We start from the raw sequence: 9,749 nt of genomic DNA on the forward strand, positions 1-9,749 counted from the left end.
GCCCAGGTGCTATCCAACTAAATTGTTTTTTTACTCATTCTTTATTGCGAGATCGCGTAGACGGCCACAGCAATGAGAACGGGGAGGAGAATCACGAGTATCAAGCGGTACGACTGGACCTGGTTGTTAAGCTGCGCCACCGTCTGCTCCGAGATCTCGCGCAGCTTGGCGACTTGCGCGGCGTGCGCCTGTTTGGACTGCGAGCGCTCAGCCTCAATCGCCTCCTGTACCTTACCAAGTTCCGCACGGACGATGGCAAGATCCTGCTTGGTCTTAGCCACTTTCTTCTCCTTGGCCTCGAGACTAGAAGTGAGCTGCGAACGGGCCGCACTGGCCGAAGCCGCATCGACACGGGCCTTTTTGAGCTGCTTGCTAGCGCTCTCAGCATCGGCGATCTTGGCATTCATCAGCGTCTTAGCTGCTTGTGCCGAGTTCTTCCACTTCAACGAGTTGGCGCGTGCCTCCTTCAACTCTTCGTTCGCCTCCAGAAGCGACACACGGGCCTTCTTAAGCAGTTCTTCATTCGTAGCTGCCACACCACGCAGATCCTGGAGCTGACCTTCAGCATTCGTACGCTGCGACAACAAGTCGTCATACATAGACTTCATCTGCTTCGCTTCGGCCGTACGAGCCTCCAAGTCCACTAGGAGCTTCTTCAGCTGCGAGCCGTTCTCTGACGCTTGGCGTAGAGCCTTCTCGCTTTCGAGCTTCAACTGGATCACATTGTCCTTCATCTCAATCAGCTGAAGGCCAATCTCCTCCTTATCAGCGATCGCAGCCTTGGCAGCCTCTTGAGCCTTTTTCAGCTCCTCCGCCAGCTCGCTACTCTGACCTTCCGTCGAAGATTGAAGCTCCGAGATCTGTGCCGCTAACTTCTCAACTTCTTCCTTGTGAGTACGCTCGGTCTCCTCAGTCGCCGAGCGAAGCGCATCTCGCTCAGATGACAGCTCCTGGACGCTCTGCTTCGCCGATTCGAGCTCCTTCTCCAGGGCCTTAATGCGCTCGTCCGAGCTCGCAGCCTTAGCATCCGAGCCCTGGCTCGACGTACGCAGAGACTCCAGCTCAGCAGATACTTCCTCAGTGTTCTTCTTCTCAGCTTCCAACTCCTTCTCCAGCGCCTGGATACGCTCCTCAGAGCTCGACACTTCCGACTTAGATGTAGACACGTCGCTTGTCAGTTTCTGAACTTCAGCCTGCAGCTTCTCCAGCTCCGTCTTCGACGTCTCAAGCTCAGCTTTAGCAGACTCAATCTCGACAGTGAACGCTTCTGTCTTGTCCTCATACGACGAATGCTCTGCGATAGACTTCTCGGCCTCAGCGCGGATAGCCTTGGCATCAGCCTCAACGGACGCGTTCTTCTCGATGAGCTCTTTGTTCGACAGCTGAAGGTCCTCGATATTCTTCCACAACTTGCCGAGGTGAGTCTCTCTGGTCTCCTTCTCGTCTTTAATCTCTGACAGTTCAGCCTGAAGCTTTTCCAGTTCCTCGCGAGTCGACTTGGCGGCGTCATCAGCAGTCTGAAGCTTCGTCTCCAGCTCTTCGCGTGAGGTCTTAGCAGCATTTTCTCCAGCCTCGATCTTGGCCTCCAATTCGTCACGCGCAGCCTTGGTGGCGTCCACCGCAGCCTGCAGCTTACTCTCCAGCTCGCTCTTCTCCTCCGTAAGCCTAACAACCGCCTTCTCTAGCTTGGATTCTGCTTCTTGACTCTTCTGGTTGGCCAGCTCAACATTGTTACGAGCCTCGTCCAGCTCCGTCGTCAGCTTGGCAACAGCCTCGCTCTTCTCCTCCGTCAACGTTTCCACCGACTTCTGGAGCTTCTCAACCGTCTGCTTGGCTTCCTGCACCTTCACACGCTCCGCCTCGAGTTGCGTCGTCAGTTCGACCACCTTCTCCGTGCTGACCGTCTCTTTCGAGACCTCTAACTTCGTCTCCTCGTCTGCCTCCTGCTTGTTCTTTTTGTTTTTCTTCTTGTTCTTCTTCGAGCTCTTCGTCACGACAACCTCCGTCTCCACAGTCTCCACTGTCGTCTCCTTAGTGTCGTTCTCCTCCAAGTACTTCATGGCCTTCTTCGTGCGCTCGATCTGCGTCACTTCAGTCTCAAGCGTCGTCAACTTGTCGTCGGTCTCAGCCACGCGACTCTCGAGATCAGCAGCGCGTTCCTCCAATTCCTCCTCAACATCCACCGTCTCGGGTGTCTCTTCTCCTTCTTCTTCCTGGTTGTTCTCCTCTTGCTCCTCTTTCTGCGTCCAAACCTGCAGCTCCTTACGTAGACCCACGAGTTTCTTCACCTCCTTGGATATGTCATCCATCGCAACAGCCTCGTCCTTGTTGCGCATCTTCTCCTGCAGCACACGCACAGTGGCCGAGCACGACTCGATCTCCTCCTCCAGCGCCGCGCGGTCTTCGAACGTCGTCGTCATGTTGCTCCCGAGCTGCGCACAAGTGGAAAGATATCCAACTGACAGTGCGCGATTGTCACCAGTCTTTTCGATTACGGAAGAGGCTTCTCCACCAAATGATGTTTTGTACACAAACGTTCCAAGATCAGGGTACAGGAAGCCAGACAAAGAGTCGGATAGCGATGGCGGTTGGGCGCCTTCTTCTGGCGCTCGCTCTGCTGGGAGCGACGGTGGACGCGAAGGCCACGCGAGTACGAAAGAGCTGGGCGGCATATACCAACGATGAGAGAGGTACGCGGTCTGCACGGCTGTGATCTACTGCATGTAGCAACTGAGACTGTAGTCTCTTTGCTGTTCTGTAGAGCTGTATCTGAGCGCAGTGGAGAAGGCCATGACGTCAGGGAATCACATGCTGTTCACAGAAGTTTATATGGACTCGGACAGTCTGAAACAGGTTGTCGGGACGTGCGGCGCACCAGCGTGGTACCGCAAGTACCTGCTTGGCTACGAGAATATGTTGCGCTCGTTGGACACTAGTTTCAGTGACCTAACGCTGCCATATTGGGACATCTTCGAGGACTCGGCCAAACGCATCACAACAACAACGGAATGCAACGGTATTGAAGGGTGTTCACCGCTTCTGGAAGACCTAGGAGGCTGCAAGGGTCCTGAACTCATGGCCGGAGCGTACGTCGTGAACGGAGAGGCTGTTCCGAGCGGAAACTGCGCGAATTCCAGCGTGGCGGGACATGCCTGTGCAAATAGCAAGAAATGCGAGAAATGCATTCCGCGAGGAGACTGGGATATAGGTGATTCGTCGTTGGAATTTGGCCCCACAACGCTTGCAGATTTGATACGACATGCTAGCGACGCCAAGGGTACGGCCAGCAGCGGGACCTCCACGATGGATACACTACGCAAGGAAGTGCAAAACTCTATTCAGATGACGCTGCACAGTATTCTCGGTGGCGTGTACGAGACACGTGCTGCTGCTTTCGACCCAATCTTCTTCAGTCACTAGTACGTTCTCTTGAGTGTACATACTTCGAAATGGACGACTGAATGTGTGCTTTTTGGTGAAGTGCAACGCTGGATATGGTGTACCAGTTCTTTCAGAGCTGCAACCAGAGCATTGCCCTTACTGGGTCCTGTCAAGGTCACGGCAAAGTGAAGATTTCCCCGACTGCAACGATTCCCATGAAAATCAAGAGCACAACGGTCGAAAAGCACGCTGATCTCGGTGCGTTCTTCAAGAACGTTGGCACCACTTTTAAGAGCATGGACTCCTTCGCAGTCCAGTACGAGATCGGCCCGTTCCTCCACAATATACTCAAGAAATCTTTGCTACAGTGCAACACGAAAATCAGCGCCACAGGAGCAATCTCATACGCTACAGCTAAAAGCACGTTTGAGGATGCTGTTGGCATCAATACCTTGGTGAACGACTTGGTCACGTGCGATCAGACTTCAACGATGAAGGGAAAGACGACAGAGCCGGCTTCTGCCTTTATATCGTGCCAGCTGCTCTCGTCACTGCAGAATGGCGTGTTCACAAACTTCAGCACGCCTGTGCGCGAGTTCTTTGGTGCCACACAGGACGACCTTCCCAAGTGTGTGGGTGATATGGCAGCAATTGCCACCGTCGAGGTCGCAGTCACGCCGTCCACGACGTGTCAGAAGGCGATTTACAAGGACACTAGCATCAGCACCAAGAATGACTTTAACACGGTCAAAGACGGCTTTGCAATCGTCACTAGAGGTGCGCAAGATGGAAGTGTCCGGTACATGAACCCGCCAGCTAAGGCTTAGATAAGTGTCTGTCACCGTAGATCAAAGGCCTGTGATTGAGTACTGTACAAACTTCATAGATGTCGAGGCAATCCGAGTGGAAATTGCTGCTTGGATGCACAACAGATCACAACTCAACAAAGATAATCTTCCAAGCATATTTTTTTTGTGAAGCACGAGGTCGCTGATCGCGCCAATACAGTGTACTGAGCCAGTCTGGTACAGTACAAGTCTATTCACGGTTGTGTCGAGCGCAGGGGAGTTCCAGTTTTTCAGCGAGTTGCGAACTTCAAGAGAGTCCGTGAAATGGCTACACTGCAGAAACGACGTGGGAAGATCGTTCCATAGTTTATCCCAATGTAACGTCGTTGAGTCGCTCGTCGAAATGGAAGTTCTTTTTTCGAGGCTGATGACATCAGTGATGTCGGAACGAGCACCCCGACAAGCCCGCACTGAACTAGAATTCAGTTTCAATATCTACGAGTATAACATGAAGACCTCCATACATAATAGCGATCGAGGATTTTTATTCCTTGGTGAAATACCGGTTCGACTCGAAGTTCGAGGGGAGGTTGACGAAAAACCGCATAGTACCGTGTTTATGGTACAATGTCCTTTCTTCCCACCTGTCGTCAGCGGTGCTATTGGCTCTCATGATTTCTACCAATCCTGAAGAGTCTTGAACTGCTATCCCGTCCACCGCGGCCTACACGCGGCACAGTGCAAGATGTCGGAGGAGACCGCGGCCGCTTTAGCGACCAGCGGCGGCACTACGCTGTCCGGTGCGTTCTCCCATCTGCGTCGTCGCTCGTTCCTCTTTCTGTTGATGCGCAGAAAGCCCGAAATCCCTTCGTTTAGCTCACAGTCCGGCCCTCAAATTGTCGTGTGATTGTGTTTCATCAGGCCCAGACGCGCAGCGCCTCGATACGGACAAGCGCGAGCTCATCGAGAAGCTCAAGAAGGCGGTGGCGGCTGGTAAAGCCATGAAGAAGCAGCTAGACCAGCACCAGGAGGACAAGACCAAGCTGACGCGGCAGCTCGAGGACAAAGACGGAGAACTGATGCTCGCCATGTCCAAGGTAGAGGCCTTCCAGGTAGAGCTGCAAGCCCAGCAGAAGGACAATGACGAGATTCAGAGAACAGCAGCGCAGGAACAGGCTAGAGTGATGGTCTTTATAGAGGAGAAGAACCGACTAACAGACCAAGTGGCGGCCATGCTGGAGGACAAGCAACAACGCGAGCGGGAGACGCAGCAACTCGTAGACGAGAACCACACACTACAAAGCAAAGTCAAGGACCTCACAGAGCAGGTTCAAGGCGCCAGAGAGCAGCGAGAAGACGTCGAGCAGATGTACATGGAGGTGGCGTCCAAGTTAAATCAGGCGTTGAGGGACAACGACGAGCTCAAGAAACCTAATTCGTCCGGAGACCGCTTACGCGAGCTAGAGACACAACTTGAGGCGTATGAGCAGGATAAGCTGCAGTTTACACAGCAGGTCGAGGCCCTCACAGCAGCGAATGACAAGGCTACAGCAGAGCTCGCTGAAGTCGCAGATATCCGCGACAAGCTGCTGGTTCACGTTGGTATCGACTTGACGTACGAGAGCATCGAGTCGCTTCTTGATACGAAGAACATGGAGATTCAGATGCTCACAGAGCAGCTCTCGGCGGCTGAGGCCCCCAAAGAGCAGGCTGTTCGTGAGGCTGTCGGTGCGGCGGTTGCGGAAGCAGAAAGTCTTCAGGTGAAATTAGAAGCGCTGCAGACGGAGTATAATTCGTTGAGTAGCGACAGGACTGAGCAAGATAAGACTGTGGCGGAGCTTCGAGCTGAGCTGGAACGAGTCGCTGCAGAGCACGCAGCGTCGATGGAAGAGCAGCGACGAGTTTGTGAGGAGACACAAGTGGAGAATGAGCAGTTAACTGCACGATTGTGTGACGTTGAGACGCAGAAACAGCAGTTATCCGACGATTTCTCCGCGATCAAGGCCAAGCTCGAGGGATTAATTATTGCGCTACCGTTAGACAAGCTGACATCCACAGAATCTGATACGGAGAGCTCGCAAGTGGAGGAACTGGAGGCGTGTCTGGAGCATATTGAGAAGCAGCTTGTTGGCGCTGCGAAACCAGCTAAGAATGACCTTGAAAGCGAGGTAAAGACGCTCCAGGAACGGATCCACAAGTACGAGACGGAGAACCAGCTTCTGACTGCAAAACTCGAAGAGTGCGAAGCTGCGTTGAAGGCTCGTGCCAGCGAGATCGAGAAGCTTGTAACGAAGGCGAGAAGTGTCAGTTCTGACTCCAACAAGTGCGTGTCCTCGGGCGAAAACGCTGGATGTAACGGTGATGCACCTGAGAGATACAATGGAGACGCTAACGACCTCGAACTGGAAGCTACGAGGGCCGAACTGCACGCTGTCGAGACAGAGATGGCAGCCTGTAAAGCTGAAAACCTGCGCATGATCTTCGAAGTGGCTAAAACGGCTGATGGCGTCTCGAAACTCAAGCAGGACCACGAAGAATTGCTGCAGACTCACTCCAAGACAGCGTCTGAATTAAGAACGACGCTAGTGCAGCTGGAATCTCTGGAATCTGCCAAGAAGACTCTAGAATCGGACTTACACAGAACATCCGAGTCTATGCGGTGCAATGTCGAGACTTTCGCGATGCAGAAGGAGGACTTTGAGGCCGCTATTGCCAGCTTGAACGGTGCTGTACACACGTCTGAACAGGAGAACAGCAAGATTAAACGCGACTTGGAGGATATCAAGACCGAGAACGACGTGTTGGAGGAGCGGATCAGCGAGCTGCACGCTGTTGCCGACAGCAAAACCGAGCCAGACGAGTCGCAAGAAAAAGACCGCGAGGTTGAGGAACTTCGCTCCTCTCTCGTCCAGGCTAAGGTGAACTTTCTGGAGCAGAAGCAGCAGCTCACAGCTCTGGAGAAGAAGCTGGTGGAGGTGTCCAAGTCCAGTGGCCCTGCTTGCGCTGTGAACAACGCAGCATTGGATGCCGAGCGACGAGAGTTCGAGGCTGCGCTGATTGAGATGATCGAGATGGAAAAGAAGCTTCAAGTGGCTTACGAAGCCAAGCAAGGCCTCGAGTCTACCCTGCAGGAGCGGATGGAGGCGAAGGCGGATCTTGAAGGTCGCTTGTCTATTGCTGAGGACAAGATCGCAGAGCTGGAGCAACAGTTGGAGCAGAAGGTTGCTCTCATTGCCACGATCGAAGAGCAGCTTCGATTAGTTGAAGAAGAGCGCGAAAAACTGGCAGACGAGTTCGCCAAGACAAAGTCCAAGCTGGAACGCAGCAGAGGCAAGCTGGAGGAGAAGGCGATCGAGTTTGAGGCGTTTAAAACGACGACCAACATGCTCAAGGACGAGCGTAGTCGATTGTTTAACGAGATTGCGCTGCTAAAGGACAAGATCACCAAGTCTGAAGCTCAGAAGGCCGAGATGGCTGACTCCCAGGAGCTTGCGAATGAAGAATTGGAGGAACAGCTGAACGAGCTGGCGGATAAGATCGCAGAGATCGAGGCAGAGAAGCAGGATCTGCGTGCGAGGCTCGAGGAGACGGTGTATCGCTCCGAAGAAGACATCCATCAGCTGAGAGAGCGTCTTTATATGCTGGAGGAAGAGAAGTCGGGGCTGGACGACGAAAACTTCAAGCTGGAGAAGACTATGGAGCATCTGGAATCCAAACTGGACAGCCTGGAAGAGCAGAAGACGGAGCTGGAAGCAGCGAACGCGTCCAGTTCTCAGCAGCTGAGTCTGTTGGAAGAGAAAGTGGACAAGGCGGCTAGTGAAATTGCTACTCTATCGGCCGAGAAGAACAGTTTAACGGAATTGCAGCAGTCACTCGAAGAGAACGTGTCGCGTCTTGAAGAGGACAAGGTCCAACTGGAGCAAACGCTGGAGGAAACGACGTCAAAACTGCGAGACGAACTGGAGCAGGTCACGTATCAAGTGAAGGCGTTGCAGACTCAGCTTAAGGCGTCTGTTATCAGGAAGGATGAGCTCACAGCGTCATTATCAGAGCTACGAGAGCGTGCTGAAGCGGACAAGGTTGCTAGCGAGGAAGTGACTGCCAAACTGGAGTCTCAAGTCGCAGAAAACCAGACCCTGGAGAACAAGATTTCAGTTCTAAAGCAGATGGCAGAGAGGGCGTTACAGTCACTGCAAGCTGGTCGCGACGAGCTCTCTGAAGCTGAGTCTCGTGCTGCGGTGTTGGTGGAGGAACGAGATGCTGTGAAACTTTTACTGCAGCAGGAGCAGACTGCGTACGACGAGTTGACTGCTCAACGTGAGGAATTACAAAAACAAGTCGAAGAGCTTAACGCTGAACTCCAGAGCACACAGGAGATGCATGCAGAGGAAGCTGGCGCAACTGACGAGACGATTCGTGCTCTAAAGGATCTGGAGACGACGTTAACGGCGTCAGTGGAGTCTCTTAAGCAGGATCTGGCCGAAGCCGAGTCTTGCGTTATGGTGTTGGTGGAAGAACGAGACGCGGCACGGAAGGATCTTACTGCGAAGGATCTGAAAATTGAGGTGATGACTTCCCAGCAAGGAGAGCTAGAACTTGCCGCTCAGAAGCTGGAAAGCGAGTTGAACACGCTGCGGAGTAAAAGCTTAGCTGACGCAGAAGCCACCGAGGAGATGCTTAGTGACCTTCAGGAGTCCAAGATTCAAGCGGAGGAAGCGGTTAAGGACCTGCAGGAATCGTATTCTCAAGCAGAAGCTTCTCTACAGACGATCCAGGAGCAGCTAGCGGAGTCGGAGTTGCGTGTTGCAGCCTTGGAGAAGGAACGTGACGCCACCCGAACGTCTTTGAACGAACAGGAGTCGACTCACGAGACGCTGAGTGCGCTTCAAGAGGACTTGCAGAAAAAGGTTGCTGCTTTGGAGACGGAGTTGAAGGAGCTGCACGAGACCAGTTCGGCTGAGCTGACTGCTTCACACGAGACCATCGCTAGCTTGAAAGCTGCTGAGGCGGAGGAAGCAGAAACGTTGGCATCTCTTCGTCAGGAACTCGCACAGGCGGAAGGCTGTGTGATGGTGCTTGTCGACGAGCGTGATGCGGCGAAGAAGACGCTGAGCAAGAGAGATCTGACGCTGGAGGTTCTGTGCTCGGAGCATGGCGAGCTGCAGCTCAAGAGCCAATCGGTGAATACTGAGCTGGAGGCGCTACGCAATAAAAGTGCAGCGGATGCTCAAGCTGCAGAGGAGACTGTGCAGGCGTTGAAGCAGGAAGTTACGCGTGTTTCGGAGGCGTTAGAAGCCACTCAAAAGGAGTTATCGAACTCCGAGTCACGATTGATTTCTCTGACTGCTGAATGCGACACGCTGACGAAAGCGTTGAGTGAATTAGAGACTGAACACGAGGCTATGAGCACCCAAAAAGAGGGGCTGGAAGAGCGGATCGAGAGTTTGGAGGCTCAGAAGAACAAGTTGATTACTCAACACTCGAGTGAGTTAGAGTCCGCAGAAGAGACCATTCGTGCGCTGAAGACGTCGGAAGCTGAGGTGAAGGAATGCTTGGCATCAGTTAGGCAAAAATTGGCAG

The 9,749-nt window shown here is 53.3% G+C and overlaps 4 protein-coding genes across 4 annotated transcripts; 3 read left to right on the plus strand and 1 right to left on the minus strand.

Moving 5' to 3' along the window:
- Nucleotides 1–41: 41 nt before the first annotated feature.
- On the minus strand, nt 42–2,420 carry PITG_08306 (myosin-like protein; the record flags this gene model as incomplete). The annotated part of the gene is made up of 1 exon (XM_002903657.1): nt 42–2,420. One exon carries the CDS (start codon nt 2,418–2,420, stop codon nt 42–44), a length of 2,379 nt encoding a protein of 792 aa, XP_002903703.1.
- A 161-nt stretch (nt 2,421–2,581) lies between these two features.
- PITG_08307 (uncharacterized protein) lies at nt 2,582–3,420 on the plus strand (the record flags this gene model as incomplete). The annotated part of the gene is made up of 2 exons (XM_002903658.1): nt 2,582–2,690; nt 2,762–3,420. The coding sequence occupies 2 exons, from the start codon at nt 2,582–2,584 to the stop codon at nt 3,418–3,420; spliced, it is 768 nt and encodes a 255-aa protein (XP_002903704.1).
- Nucleotides 3,421–3,494: 74 nt separating this feature from the next.
- Nucleotides 3,495–4,208, plus strand: PITG_08308 (uncharacterized protein; the record flags this gene model as incomplete). The annotated part of the gene is made up of 1 exon (XM_002903659.1): nt 3,495–4,208. The coding sequence occupies one exon, from the start codon at nt 3,495–3,497 to the stop codon at nt 4,206–4,208; it is 714 nt and encodes a 237-aa protein (XP_002903705.1).
- A 1,193-nt stretch (nt 4,209–5,401) lies between these two features.
- Nucleotides 5,402–7,986, plus strand: PITG_08309 (myosin-like protein; the record flags this gene model as incomplete). Its single annotated transcript, XM_002903660.1, has 2 exons — nt 5,402–7,824; nt 7,923–7,986. The coding sequence occupies 2 exons, from the start codon at nt 5,402–5,404 to the stop codon at nt 7,984–7,986; spliced, it is 2,487 nt and encodes an 828-aa protein (XP_002903706.1).
- Nucleotides 7,987–9,749: the final 1,763 nt, after the last annotated feature.

The sequence above is a fragment of the Phytophthora infestans genome, genomic scaffold, assembly GCF_000142945.1.
Source record: "Phytophthora infestans T30-4 supercont1.13 genomic scaffold, whole genome shotgun sequence".
NCBI lineage: Eukaryota > Oomycota > Peronosporomycetes > Peronosporales > Peronosporaceae > Phytophthora > Phytophthora infestans.